Raw genomic sequence first — 16,136 nt, 5'->3', positions numbered from 1 at the left:
TGCAATACATATCAGACAAGGCAAGAATTTAGTTTACTAATTACTGTGTCTTCAGTTGCGGTAAATGACGGTTTTCTCAGCGGCCATAGAGAAACGAGAAGACGCGGAAAGCTTGGTTTTTCTATGTTGAATACAATTACTCTTTGGTTTAGTTCGTCGTGGAAAGTCGAACAGAGCAGACGTGCACGATGTCCGAAAGCTTTAAACTTGGTGATCTTGTGTGGTATGTATTGAATTTTATAGCTAATAGGAGCCTTTTGTGCCGCTCATTAGATTGCAGTGTCAGTAAGATGTGTTATATGTTTGTTTCAGGGCCAAGATGAAGGGGTTCAGCCCTTGGCCCGGCCGGGTAAGACGCCTCATTATTACTTTTGAAGTTTAAAATTAAAAAAAAACATTCAAATTCTATCAGTAAATATCATGAATCAAAATTGTAAACAACTGTTGCTGCGTTTGTTGATGAAATTGACAGATTGTATACATGTAATTATGGGCGGGAAAATGTGTTGCTAATTATCATTTTAATGCTGCGTGGCTATGGTAAAAGCCTGGAGTAATACCTTAAGTACCCCAAAACAAAGCTACTCTGTCAGTTTGGGTAAACAAGTTGGTGAATGTCAAAATAGTGAATAAAAACATTGACCTTAATTTTGTTTGTGATGGTTTTCAGGTAGCCATCCCTACGCCGGAGCTCAAGCCTCCCAAGAAGGCGATGAACGTCCAATGCATTTATTTCTTCGGAACCAATAACTAGTAAGTACTAGCTTTCTTATTAGTCCAAATAGTAGTATTTCTAGCTAGACTTGACCAGGTAGTACCCATTTATATTTTTGTCTACTCTTGAGAAAAGGATTAAATACTCTGTTTTTAAGTAGGTAACCAACTTTATTTAAGTACTGGCATTTTTTACACCAATAAAGTATTCTTATCATTGTTTTAATTTTATTCTGCAACTCTAGTATTGGTAATATAAAATTATTCTACCATAGCAACACCACTTTATAAAAAGAATTTTATATTTTATGACTGGGATTCAGTTTCACAATTACTTTAATTTATTATCAGACTAGATTCTAGATGGATACAGATTCAGATAAATAAATACTCACTAAAACAAAATGTAGCCCATGTTCAAGAGATATATATTTTTTTCATTATTTGCTTCTCCGCTTTGGCAAACCCACAGTTTTCTGTTAGCAAAGTTTTGGGAAATATTAGCACAGTTTATTGTTTCTCTTAGACACAATTTTAACATATTATTCACTAGTATTAATTATTATGAAAATAAAGCCAATTACAGATGGTAGAAATGGTTGGTCATGATAGTTATTTTGTACAGTGGTAACTTTGGAGATGAAATTTAAAATACTGACTTAGAATGAAATGAGGAAAGACAGTATGCAGAGTATGCCACATTTATCTTTAATTTCTTAAATCTACAAACTTTTTATCAAGAAGCTGTCATAATATTTATTTTTTATCAGAAAATCAGCATAACATAAATGTGTAATAATTTATCTCGGCCAAGTAAGATATTAGTAGTAGTAGTTTAATTATCCAATTCAGGGATTTGTGATAAAATGTGTTAAATGCATGGGAAAACTTAAAAACCCTTATGAAAATATACAAAAGACATACCTACAGCAATTTAAAATCTCATAATTCAGTCCAACTAGGTGCAACTGACCCACTCAACCAAGTTAACTGGGCAACCTGATACCCTTTGGAAAAACTTAGGTAAAAGCTAGTAAATAACAATTAAAGAGTTTGATGAGACACATTCCGAAGCTTGAATAGGCTGACAGGAATGACAAAGAAATAATTCTTAAACTTTTTCAAAATTCGTAGCCAAAAAATCTCCCATTCTAACAATCTGACTTTCGCTCCTGAAGTCCTCATCAAAAGATACAGCTGAAGTCTTAGCGACTGCCCTTATCTGCTTTTTGAGAACTTCCTCGTTGGTATAGCTGTCGCAAGCGTGGCTGCTGAGCACGAGGTCTCGGGTTCGAATTCCGGTCGGGCCGAAATCGCTTTGTGGGTTTTCGAAACTTACACAAAGCAGCCCGAAGCCTGGAAATTGTTGATTGATGTACCCGTGCATCTTAAGATCACTTTAATGTCGGTCCTGCGCCTGATCTCTCTCCGGTCGTGTCGGATTGCCGTCCCATCGGGCTATGAGAGTGGAGGAATAGTGAGTGCACCTGTGTCTGAGCAAATGCTTGTGCACTATAGTATATCCTGCGCAGTTGGCAAATCTCCCTACATGAGAACAGCTGCCGTAGCCGATAGCATCCGTGATACATCTTGAGAACTTCTCTCGATATTTCTCTTCAGACCTGCAAAGTTCCTACCTCAAGGATCTGAATAGGTCCTCTTAACCCAGTTCCCGAGCAATAAGATACCCCTTAGAAAAGACAAGTCAATCTTTCTTTTTTCCGACTACACCTTGTGACTGCCAAGTTGTAGAAATGAAAACCAGGACTTACAATTTAACGTCCCGTCACAAACAGAAGCAATGGAACTTTTTATGCTAGGATGGTCGAGGATGGTCACGGACTGACCACGCCGAGTGTCGCTAGGAGTTTATAGATACACTAGTTTTCACACGGTCTCGCCCGCGTCCCGAGCGAGCTACAGATAAAAAGTAGTATATGTCTATGTCATTCTGAAACATAAGCTATGTTACTGCCACGTTTCATCAAAATCCTTTCAGCCGTTTGTGCATGAAGAAGTTACCAAATTAGATACTTTATAATATTAGCACAGATTATATAATAGTTACTACGTAACAGATAAATCACTCCATACAAAAAAGTCCATACCTACTGTTATAAGCACCTACAAGTTCCCCAACTACCTACAAATTCCTAGCTGCATTATAAAATGAACCTTAAAAGCTCGAGCGCTTGATTGTTATTCTAATGCGATAGCGCACAGTTCAGTGACCGCAACCGTGCCGTGGCCGTGCTTAGGGTTGCTTCTTACAATTTATTAATATTTAAGTAGAAAAACAAAGTTACGCTTATTTTAAGATAGCCTTTTTTAAAACTGAGTTTTTAAATAAAAAGTAATATCAAGAATATTTTTCTTTAGTAATTATTGTATTGCCTACTAAAATGGAGAATGGGTACATTTTACTAAATATTACCTAATACGTAAGCATAGGTAAGTACTTAAGTAAAGCTTTCGTCAAAATCAAAGGCGGTTTCCAACTATTTTTCGAGCACAAGTTCCATATGGTACAACTCCGTCGAGTGTTGATACATACCTAAAATTGGTTTCTGCGTAGCGACACGCGTAATGTTCCGAGTCGTCATTAAGTTGGACCAGAACTATACCTACTTACACTCGAGATGTGTTTTGAGCTACAAAACTCACAATACAGTTCATATAACTAAGTAGGTATCTAAAGTAAAATAAGTACCTAATGATCTTTGTTGTTAAAATTATAAAGTAGATAAGTATTAATTTATTAAAAAAAAATAGAATTACTAGATAAGTTCATACATATAAAATGTTTCTAAATCTTACAATAGTCGCATATAAACCAACACAACTCAAAATAATCCATCAGCTTAAAAAACCTGATAAAAACCAACAGCATAACATGCCACGAAATAAAAATAATAATATTGGAGCGCGCGCGGCGCGTGTGACTGTTGTGCGCCCTGAGCCGCGTGGGGCTACCGGTAACCCAGCGAGCGGTAGGCATTTATCGCGCGCAAGTACGTCGAGTGACAGAGGCCTGATATTAGTGTGAAGTGTGATGACAAGTTTATAACCCGATTCCATGGAAATGTAAATTATTACATAAGTCTCGCATGTGTTTGTGTGTACAATTACAGATGTTTTCTTTTCATTATAATATTAGTATTGTTTTAAAAATGCCTGTGCGAAGGGTTTATGACGTCACTGAAAATTTAATATGGTCATTCATTTACGTAAATTTCACTAAGTATATTAAAACAAAGATCTTTATGAACACAGTTCGTAGCTGCCAATACAAACACGTACATATACAAACTATTGGAAATAAAATGTACACTTATTATAAAGTTCAGATATTCATTCCCTAGGAAGCACTGGGACAGTCCCAAAATATATATCAACCCAGCATTTGAATTCTAGACCAGAATTCGAGAAGTAGAGAAGAATCGGATGTAGCTTAAAACAGGTGTTTAAAATTGCGCGGATACCTTATCCGACCTTCTAAACTCAGTTACTCGGTCAATAAGATTCCCAAACGATACACATGATACACCTATTCAATACTTCTTGTTAGATAGTCACACATCCACGGACTTACCTCTGAGTACCCCTGCATACGTTGCTTGACCCTTGGTCCCGAGCCCTAGAAGCTCGCCAAGCTCCAACGTATACGTAGGTCTGAATATAATGGTACTTGTAATATGGCTTCCATTGTCTATGTTTGATATGCAAACAGCACGGACGGACGCTACGGTAGCAGAATCTTGGCTACACGTTACTTTATTGATTCCCGCAAGGTGTGTCTAACTATTCATATCTATCATGTCGTAGTTCAGAAGCACCGGAAAACCCTAACCTGATATAAAACTTATGGCTGCTCTAAAAAGCTTAAAGTTGAACCCATCACCACTTCTTCAAAAAATGTTTTGCTGTTTAAGGGTTGGCCCACATCTGGCAGCACGGAATCGCCTTTTTCCGTCGCCCTTTCTCATTCTGTCGCTTAGAACTGCTATTTGCTAGTCCAAGACAGAAAGCATAATGCGCTGGCACGCGGCGGAATCCTCGAGGCGATCGCCATCACTTAATCTGTCTCGGTCTAGCAAATGGCAGTTCTAAGCGACAGAAAGAAAAAGGGCGACGGAAAAAGGCGATTCCGTGCTGCAAGATGTAGGCCAACCCTAAAGTCTCATGTCACGAAAAACCTTATCTGATTTTGGATAGATACTTGATTTTTGTTAAATCCAATCAACTTAATCGAACATGGCTCATACATAGGGGAAAAGCTTCATTTTAAAAAACCGTGGAGGTGTTGTGATGATGGAGACGACAAAGAGTCAAGGGAACTCCTCATCAGTATGTAGCAACTACCACGTGTTTGGGCTTATTTTATTCGTATTGTCGAGACCTTTACACCAAAATATTGTAACTTTATCATGGCTTCAGAAGTCTGATAAAATGAACACAGCAGCCAACGACTTGCAGGAGCTGAAAGCCATAAGAAGACATAATGTTCCAATCCAAAAATGTATCTACTTGTATGCCAAACATTGAATCTGGAATTCTAATTTTTATCCAGGTGCGGGAGAATCCCCCCTGTTGTGGACAAAGTGTCCAGAACCCTTGGTGTGCGATTCGTACTTAGCCGGTTTTGTTTTTGGGTGATAGTGCCTGCGTCTACCTGTTGAAGCTTTACTATTAGCAATTTTTAGGAACTACGCTTTTTTGTCTAGTATTTCGGTCGATATTTTGTTGAACGACGACATAGACGATTTTTCTAGAGCGGAGTAAACAGGGGAGATATACTCATAGATACTAGTAGTTCTGTTATTTTATAACCACAGGTAAAAGTGCGGTGAACAGGTTAACTACAGAATTTTGTTGTTGTATTTTGGCTAGATAACTGATAAAGACATTAATGAAATTTTGGAAATGGTTAACTTGGTTGTAGGCCGCTTCTGCCAGGATAATTTTCGTCCTAACTTCTGACCAATGACCATATATCGGCCTATTATTACACAAACTTCCCATGTTTTCCTAGAGATTACGGAACTTAAAGTTGCGTCCTTCCGGACAAATCAGTATAACTTTATTTGTAGACGTGCAGTTTATATTCTCATATTTTTTATTGGTATCCTTGATAATTTCTGCACTTTGTACATATAAAATATTACTTCAGGCTGTTGTCTTGTGTGCGTAGCTATATTGATCGCTACTCACGTTTGTACGGGGATGTTCGGACACTCAAAAACTACCGGCTACTGGTTGCATCAAAATATGTTACGTTACTGCGAGTACATTAATTTTAGGCTTCGACTTTTGAAGCTTTCAAGTTCTGCAGATAATTGCCTCCTTAACTAAGGCGATTATCACACTGCCCCGCATGATGCAGCGTAGTGCGTGGATGCGTTTTTTTCCGTTGTATGGAAATATCTCCGTTTGTATGGAAAACACGCATAGTCCAACACACTGAAAATGCATCCACGCGCGTTCATGCGGATCACGCACATACATGCGGAGAAACACGCACCCCCGCGCGTAGGTGCGGGGCGAGATTCAAGGTATGGCACACTGAATCCCGCAGTGCCGCGCGTGATTTTGAATGGGCATGACGTGTATATTTGAAAATGGAAGCCGCCGTGCGTGAATTTACAAAACGCACCTACGCGCGTGAGTGCGTGAAAAACCCGCACGATGATGCAGATCTGCACTCCCGCAGGAACGCGCGTAGGTGCGTCGACACGCTAGATGCAGCGTGATGCGGGGCAGTGTGAAGATCACCTAAAGGAGTACATATCAATTTACTATTGTTATATACCGAAGTATATTTTATATACCAATCACCGTAAGACTTGCAGTCATGGTGATATCCAGGTCTACTTTTAATCACGTTTTAGACCCAGAGTAAATTTACTTTATGAATACTTTTTGTAAACGGTTAAAAACTGGTTGCCATTTCATCCGCTAGTTTTATTACGATTATACGAGTGTTGTCAGTCCTGGCTATTTCAATCGATACATATTTCAAATACGTAGGACACTGAACAAATATTTGTTCTAGTAAATAAAACAAGAATTTTACAGTCTAATTTAGCGTAGGTCCTAAAGTTGGTCGTTCTGGTGGAGCTTTCCGTCAGTTTGATAAAGTTGGCTTAGTCGCGTTTTTCAAAAAGTTTACATCGTCGATTGTTTAAAAGTACTATCATCTACATATCAATGATCTACATCTAGGAGCTGTGAACTTGCATTATGCACTTAGCATTCCCCTTCAATTTGCTCTAAGGCAATTTGTGCCAATCTTTCGTTGGCGTCTGCTTAACACGATCCACAGAGGATAATAGAATTAATAGACACAGCTTCGAGTAGCCCAGAATATCCTTTTTTAATCTGCATCTGATACAATTGGATTTCTACTGAAGAATTAATTGTATTTGTCACTTCTAGCCACTGGTTTACACGTGTCCTATGCACGTGTAAGCCTCGGGGGAACAATTTAGATTACTATCAGAGAACTTTCTGGAATCGGTCCAGTTATGACCCATTCAATATGAACTTACATTTTCTATAATGTTTGTGTGCATGATTTGTTGTCTTTTTAAACTTTCGGGGGTTTAGAGATTTTGAACTAAGAGCTAAACTATACGTTCGTTGTAACTTTTGCGTCTTTAGTCATTTTAATTTTCACTGACTCTTTAATTTTGTTATATCATACGTAATTTGTAAATGAAATTTTTTCGCCTGGGGCGTGGCTTACTGACCTATAAAAACGTATATCATAAATCTGAATCCTGAAAATCCCTACAACTATATTTATAGTGCGCCCTGAATATCGACCCAGTTCCGGTGAGCTTGTAATTGAATCTCCGAGGTACTGTAACTGACTGCATATGTGAATTCATCCCCCCTTCAACCCGGAGCCTGGCCGCGACCTGTGCGCTAGCTGCCTTCCTAGAAATCCCGGATGCCCTAGTTTCGATATTCCACTAATTATTGTATTCAGTTTTAAGCCCTTTGTGAGTGACCTAGTTTTGAATATGGAGTAATTGGTCCGCTGTTGAAAAATGAATCGAATATACCTGACATACTGTTGCATGCAAATTCGAATTAATACTGATTTGTGACGTCATTACCTCAGTGAAAGGATTTCTATTGAAGAAGAATTTAGTCTCGATTGTACTTATTATGTGTAGAGATTTACTTTTTTTTATAGGAGCTTGCAGCTTTAAGCTAAAGTATTCATATTCGAAATGTAGTAGTGCATTAGTTACCATATTTATTTTAATTAAATGCCTCTAATTGACGTCATGTCTACAGGGGTGTCATTACTTTGCAGGACAGAATAAATAAATGTGTTTAATCTGAAAGTGTTTTATTACTTCCTTCTCTTTATCGTAAACTTATAGTCGGATATGACTGGTCTCTATATTCATTTGTAGCAAATTACAAAGCTTCTGAACGTCTAATTTTCTGATTGACCATAACTCGACGTTGTCACCAAACTGTTTTACAGGAATACAGGCCATCCAAGAGTTCATAAAAAGCTTCTAAAAAAAAAAAAAATTCATTCTGAAATTATCCGGTGATGATGTGACTTTACCCACTTAAACATAGCTGGTGACTTATTTATAAATTAGGGATTATCAGTTATTTAGGGGAAAATAACTGCGGATTTCGGCATCAAATCCTTTCATGGGTTCTTGGGTGCAATCTTATGAATTTGGCATCTCCTCTTCCTATATCCCATCTTTTTATGGACAACCAAATTTCCATAAAAATGTTTTTAAGTAGTGGTTCCAGCTTTCTTCAGGGGACGTTATCACTTCTTTGAGAACCTATGGCTATATACTTGGAAACTGATGGTGTTCCGTTGTCAACAGTGCTTGGATCGAGGACAACAACATCAAGCCTTACCAGGAGTACAAGGAGCAGCTCATCAAGTCCTGCAAGACGGCCGCCTTCAAGGAGGCTGTTAACCAGATTGAGGAGTTCATTGTCAACCCTGAGGTAAGTTGATGGTAAAGATGTAAATCAGTATATGACCCTGGACAATATTAATACAGAAAGAGTTATTGTCACGGGTACATGTTTATTCCATATATGAGGGTTGTACCACCTCTTAGGGTATATGTGTGTGTGCTTATATGTGTCTTCTTCTGACATGATATTTAGAAACTTTCTTTTAAAATGTGACTCAACTTCAGGAATGGATTTAATTGTTGCTATCAAGCTGCAATTGACTGCCAAGCTTGGTGTCTACTGCATAATTTTCAAAGAAACATTATGTCTTATAAGGAGGGCAAAGTGCAAAAAGCAACTAAAAACCCGGATTTCATTTAGACTTTCAAATAATTTGTATTGTTTTAACCAATCACTAAATTTACTATGATCACTTACTCCCAAACCTGATGATTTCAATACACTTTCAAAATTAACAAGTATCATTTGTTCAGAAATTCGGTGACCTCGACGAGCATGCAGTGAATGCCGAGGAGGAGTTTGACAAACTGAAGGATGTCATGGAGGAAGAGGAGAATCAGGAGGAGAAGCCAGCTGACGAGGAAGTGGCCGGCCCTGCTTCTGAGCCCACCACCTCTAAGAAGAAGAGCGCTACTCCTAAGGTAACTGTCTTGAGTTACTCATTTATCAATCTTGGATAAAGTATGGCCAAGCAGGTAAAAGATTGAAAAGAAACTTTGTCAAAAAAATAATAGAAAAATGAAAAGGAACAAAAGTAGAAATGATCTAATGACCAGTCAATCTTGTATGTAAATAGTGCTATTGGGGCTTTCACCAACCAATGGTATCCATCAATCAATATACTATGGTAGTCCTATAGAATGTGGCGGTTTTTGGAAGTCTTCACTTTAATAATTTATTGCTCTAAGATTGGGATATTCAGATGGGTTTATGCTTGCAATAAAGCTCTGTCACTCCTTTAATAGTCGACTGGATAGATTAGCTTTTAAAATATACACTGTAGAATTAATATTTATAAAAGCTCTTTTTACCACATGAGCTTTTTAGCCAAATACATCAAGACTGCCCCATGTTCCTGCATGTCGCATGACTGCATGCTACATAACTTTGCACTAGTAGAAGGTACGTCAAAAAGCATGGCTTCAACCCTCACCACTTCACAAATGACCATTCTCAATATTTATAGATACGTTTGGGCATTTCAAAGGTCAAGCCTATAAAACGGTCGTCGTCAGCCGGCACCAAGTCGACTCCTCGGAAGAAGAGTAAGGGCGTCTCGCGGTCTTACACGGACATCGAGACGGCCAATGAGAAGCCGTCGATGCTGAACCACTCCTTCTCGAAGAAATCCAGTCTGCTGCATCGTCCATCTAATATTCGACGCCCAGTAAGTACCTAAATATTAGTTATATTATTTGTCGAGAGAACTACTACAGAGTAAATAGCACGTGTATCTATGTTACTAACCAGTTTCATCAAAATCCGTTCAGCCGTTTGCGCGTGAAGAAGCAACATAATTGTCACTCAAACCTTCATGGTCAACTTCAACTCAACATCAACTTTTTATCAGCGTCGGCGTATGTTTAGATTTCCATGGCTATATGGTTATCACCATCGTCATCTCAGCCGAAGGAAGTTCACCCTGGGAACAGCTTGATTTCCGAAGGGATCGGTTGCAAGCGGCCTGCGCCCAGCACCTGATGATTATTATAGGTCTTACTAATTAGGTTCAAGTTAAACATAATCGCTTATCCTCTGTGAATCAATTTCGTGAGGAATTATTAAGGTTTTCATCGGAGGGATCTATTCCTGGAAACCTAAATGGGTTATCTTAGTAAGACATTTTGAATTGGATAAGTTTTGCCTTTAGGTTCAAAAGTGTTATCGATGCGTATTTCGCAAAACCATAAGTACATACATTTCTAGGTCAGGAAAAACTTTTCAACATTTATTTGGGGGTAATATTATGTCTTCCGCTTCCATTTTTCTCTGCCACTCGTCATACTGACACTCACTCCCTTCCAATTCATGTTATCTTTCAGACAATCCATCCATGTTTTCTTAGGTCTTCCTCTTCCTCTCCATCCATCTACATTCATACTTAGCACACACTTTGTTGTCATTACTTAAAAATAATGACCACAAAAACATAGCCAAACAGGTGTAATGTACAAAATGATAACGTCATGCATATCCCATGCTATCCTGATTGTCACAGAGTAAATAACATTATAGTTAACTGATAAGATAGGGCTTGGGTTTGTCAGTTTCTCATTCACATAAATGTAAGGGTTTAGGTTTAAACCATTCTCCATTTATTCCATTTACTTGGTGTACAAAAAAATATTATTTAGTAAAAATTATAATCATAATTTAGCCTATGTTACTTGGGGATAGTTTTCTCTCCCAACAGTGAAAAAAAATCAAATCGGTTCAATAGTTTCGGAGTCATTGTATGTCATGACTGGGTACAAACAGAAAATATTTTTTTTCCTCTGTATTATACTAGCATTTAGATTAGATGCTGGTTATTCCTTTACCCACAGATGGTTATATGAGATGAAATTGACATCCCAGATTTCCCAAATTCCAGTGGGTGACTTGACCAGTCTTTTAGCTAATCTAGCCTAAATGTATATCCAATTGCTAGGAATAAGACTGATGGTATTTTTTTCTATCTAGCCTTATTCCATCATTCTGTCTAGCCCTGTGAAAACAGGCGTCAATACTTAACATACCTATTACTTTGTCTAATGACTTATCGATCAGTTGACACAAAATTATTACTATAAGCCTCAGTTTTAATTCTAGTCTATATTTACTTACAATGTAGAACTTTCATCCTTAAAAAACATACCGAACTACAACAAATCCGTCCTCCTTTTTAGGAAGTCGGTTAAGAATAATATCGTTGTACCTATCCATCCATCCTACACGTGCCGGTAGTGAATCCTCCATTTGACGTCACGAGCGTACGGAAGCCGACTATCATTGTCAGTAACATTACGTAGCATCCTAACTAATACTATAAATGTAAATACGGGTTTTTCTTTAAGCGGTTTTAATAACATAAAAAAAAATACTTAAAAATAGAATGTATCAAGGAATATTATCACACAAACTTATAAATATCGATATAATTTAAAGCATAATTTAAGTAAATACATATATCGTTTAGTCACAGACTTTAAATCTAGTTTTCTATAACTTACGATACGCGTAAAGAATCACACAACACAACGTTTTCCCATAGTCAATTTCTCACACATTTGATTACCATGCTCAGCAGAAATTTCACTTTGAATTCTTTTGTCATACATAAAGACAGTATAAAACCTACATACTGTTCAACAGGCTCACAGAAGCCCGAATATACCATCAGAATTTAATTATACCCAGAGTAATACCGACATGATTATTTCGGCATACACGTCTATCCAATCCGAAATTGCACAGGCTTTATTAGGTCGCAATACTAGGAACGCTGTGATAGTGCATACATATCCACCCTTACATTCCGATTACAGTTTCCCTTTGAACTATCAAACGTAATCAAAATTCATCCTTACTACCCTGCATATTAGGACGAAAATCCAATATAGAGGACCTCAGTCCAGTCGAGTTTATTGGAAAATGTTGCAGCATTCACTAATTAATATAGGGCTTTTTCTCGGAACCTGAAACTGTATACGTTTATTTTGAAGTTGGTTTATTAGTACTGGTTTTGACATGGGTCGATATACAATTACATGTTGTGGTTATTGGAAAATTGCAGGTGTAATGCATATTTTATTCTACATATAAAGTTGTGTTCGTGTAATGTGTTTAGTCAAATAATTTGATATTGAAATTGTGGTTTGTTCTGGCTACTAAATAATGATGTGTTTAATTAGTTTGTTGGCGTATTTACTCAAAAATATATGAATTGTTTCTGAATGGGATTCTCTCTGCCTATTATAAATATATGGTATGGTTTGATACGCGTGATACGGAAATTATGGCATGCAGTTTCTTCTCCATACGACTCACTCCTTAGAACCGCGCACCTAACTATTGAAGTTTCGTAAGAACATCGATTATAAAAAAAGGCTTACAGTATTTTCCTTTGTACAAACGTCAGTTTTACTAAGAAACGATATAATTATTTTTATATCAAAATATTAAAAAGAGACCTAGACTAGGTACTCTGATTGGGAGTGATAAATAAAAAATAAATGAATCCTGATATCCATTTGGTAAAGCAATATACTACTTGTACGTCGGTGTGCATATGGCCGGTACCACCTGTTCACACAACTCAGTACCTTATTGTAGAGGGATGTTTGTTGAGGACTTCTGTTTCTCCCCAGTCTAGAACCTTTCAATCTGTTAAATTGTACTTTTGGCTTATTAGGAGCTATAAGTAGGCCAGTTATACATATAAAACTATGTAAACCATATATTAATTTTTTAGTCTTACTCTCTAAGTAGGTTTTCCTTATAATAACAATTTATTTAAAGTGATTACTTATAATGAAAAACATACATTACATTATTATTATTTTTTTTGATAAAAAGCTCGTTTATTCAAAGACATACATTATGTTACCGTAAAATTATAAACATATCAAAAATCATACACCTTCTGACCTAATTAAATTCTTTCCTACTTTTTATGTGTAAGGCTATTTCAATTGTAAAATTCCACTATATTTTCATCCCCTAGCATTTTCTAGCATCTCACTTTTACAGACAGACAAAAACACAAAAAAAGTGGAAGAGATTTCTTAAGAAATAAGTTGTGCCTTTGTGCTTGATTGTTCTATTTTCATTTTTTGAGTATTCTAATCAACTGTGTAAATAAACAGTAAAATAAATAATGTACAAAGACACCTAATAAGATTTGGCTCTCTAGGATATCTGGGTTTCTTAAATAGAAAGATTTTTAAACAACCCATAGCCATTCCTTTGTTCAGATGCTACTAAGTTGGTGGAGACAAGATGTTTAAATAAAAAAATTGAGTTATATTGTTGCTTTGGTAGAGTCACAGCCTTACAGTTTTACCTGATGCTGATGAATACCGATGATTCCCAATCCAGTTACCCATAAACACTACGTCCTCCGGTGACACTAATTGTCAGACTTACTAGCATTCTAAATATCAGTCGATTCTTAGACATAGTCTACCTCTTACCCCACTCAATATTCTCCAATTCTTAAATCTAAATTTCCACCTTCCCCAGGACACTCCACCGCTGGACCTGGAGAACGTATCAGAGACGTTATTGGAGAAGAACATCCAGGCTTCTCAGATGAAGTTCGGCTTTCTCGGGCTGGGCATCATGGGCAGCGGCGTGGTGAAGAACCTTCTCAACTCAGGACATAAGGTGGTCATCTGGAACAGAACTGCCGCTAAGGTAAGTGAGATTTCTTGTGCTTGATCTAGAACTTCTATTTTGATCTATAGGAGTACTCTTTACAGTTTTTGTAGGGTTGGTTGTTATTAAAGCCCTGTTAAAAGGGAATTTGAGGCTTCGAGTTAGTTACAGCCTTTTTTCGTCCCACTGCTGGGCACAGGCCTCCTCTCACACAGAGAAGGATTGAGCATTAATCACCACGCTTCCTCAATCAGGCTTCGAGTTGTTTCGTCGTTTTTTTTTCTCAAGATAGTTAAGTAATTAATGAGGAAATACTTCCCGCATCTATTTTGAGAAAAGAATATAAAGGTATTTAAGTGTTGTGTTAAACCTATTTACAGAAATAAATATGATTTATGCTCAATGGCTATTGTTAGGTCGGTACGGTTTTGTCATGAGTTGGTCACACGGTTCTATTAGTCAACTACATACATATTTAGATGTAGTCTTCAGATTTCGGTTTATCACAAGATTTTGATATGAATTTGCACATTGTGTTACGATCTGATTTTCTGCTGGTGCCGGAATACAGTTTAATTTTATGATTGTGATCATATCTGGTCAAATCTCAGGAGTTCCTGTAGATTTTCTTCAGGCTAAGTATTCGATGTTAGTCAGTTAATTTTAAAGGATTGCTCGTAATTCTGAAATTCTTTCTTTGATCTATAGCATTTATTAAATAGCCTTAAATAAACAGCTTACAATTTTCATTATTCAAAATGAAAATGTAAACATTGGTTAACATAAGCAAATATTTAATTGGTAGCACTTTATGGAAGTTATAATTTTAGCCTTGTTAGACAAGAGTATTTATAGTTTAATAACTTTGTTATTTTTTCATTACCTACCTAATAAAGAACGGTTAAAATACATGATTACCGATTTTTATCTAATTTTGTTTATTTTTTAAATATTTTTTTGGAGTTATGAAGACAAATCGTTAATTTTAATAATTTCGTTGTTGTTTATTACCTACCTAATAAAGAACGGTTAAAATACATGATTACCGATTTTTATGTAATTTATTTTTTTGTAAAAATATTCAAATATTTTTTGAGTTTATAAAGACAAATCATTGACTTTGGGTTAATATAATTTTAAATAATTATAAAGCATCTAATTGAACGGCAAACTCTACTTCTACTAAGCAAAACTAGCACTTATACATAGTTACCGATTTTTATATATTTGTAGTAAAAGACAAATCTTAAATCTTTACTTACTTTGAAGTTAAATATTGATATTTATTGAACAGCTAATTCTACTCCTACTAAGCAAACCCGTTAGTTACATTATTCTTTTTATATAATTTAAAAGTAAATTCAAGGGAAGGTATAAGTCATTTTGACTCTGCCTCCTTGTAGCATGCTAGCATGCATTCCAAGATTATGTTGTCCAAAACATACATAATCTAAGGTGCAATATTTTCATAGTTTATTAGCCAATAGGATTACTAGTTAGACTGTATCTGTTGTGGACATGTACTCAGTACTATAGTCCACTACAGTCCCAAGTCCTTAATTTGAAGTTATAAGTCAATGCACTACAAAATATATACTAAACAGAAGTATATAGTTTCAAAGACTCAAAAGTAGTCACTAGTTGTTGAGATCAACAGCAATTCTTATAGTTGTCTCAATCTTCATCAATTTCATACCTGGGAGGACAATATCCATCCCAGATAGAATGTCTTAAAGTATTGCAGTTTAGTCCTTTTCTACAAGAAAAAGTTAAATAGCAATATAGATATGCCAGGCGTGAACCTTCATTAGCATATATGACTCATTATCCAATATAAAAAATGAGTCTAGCAGAAAGACCCATAGGATTCATTCTTGAATGATATCACATTATTTACATAATTATGTGAGTTACATCCAAAGAATTAACATCCTCATTTAATTGTGTAAGTAAAGCGATAAAATCGCTGATGTTCAAGAATTGTAATTCTACACCATAAATACCGTTACATTTGGTGTCAACTTTCACGGTATTTATTCCACGCATATGTCGCTGAGTATGCAGTTTTTTTAGATATCAAGTTTTTAGGGATCCGT

The 16,136-nt window shown here is 36.4% G+C and overlaps 1 protein-coding gene across 3 annotated transcripts in view; it reads left to right on the top strand.

Annotated features, from left to right (window-relative positions):
• The first annotated feature begins 100 nt into the window (after positions 1–100).
• LOC110373931 (cytokine-like nuclear factor N-PAC) overlaps positions 101–16,136 on the top strand; it is a 52,594-nt gene continuing 36,558 nt past the window's right edge. The window contains exons 1-7 of one of the 3 annotated variants that reach the window (XM_021331417.3): positions 101–223; positions 313–349; positions 671–753; positions 8,583–8,709; positions 9,156–9,323; positions 9,869–10,069; positions 13,906–14,079. In XM_021331417.3, the coding sequence (XP_021187092.1) occupies positions 189–223; positions 313–349; positions 671–753; positions 8,583–8,709; positions 9,156–9,323; positions 9,869–10,069; positions 13,906–14,079 (825 nt within the window). In that variant the 5' untranslated portion in view covers positions 101–188. The remainder of the gene's footprint in view (positions 224–312; positions 350–670; positions 754–8,582; positions 8,710–9,155; positions 9,324–9,868; positions 10,070–13,905; positions 14,080–16,136) is intronic. The other 2 variants (XM_021331416.3, XM_021331418.3) reach the window with 2 other exon arrangements.

The sequence above is a fragment of the Helicoverpa armigera genome, chromosome 19, assembly GCF_030705265.1.
Source record: "Helicoverpa armigera isolate CAAS_96S chromosome 19, ASM3070526v1, whole genome shotgun sequence".
Taxonomy (NCBI): domain Eukaryota; kingdom Metazoa; phylum Arthropoda; class Insecta; order Lepidoptera; family Noctuidae; genus Helicoverpa; species Helicoverpa armigera.
Note: the sequence above shows the minus strand (reverse complement) of the source record. Positions and strands in the feature narration are given on the sequence as shown.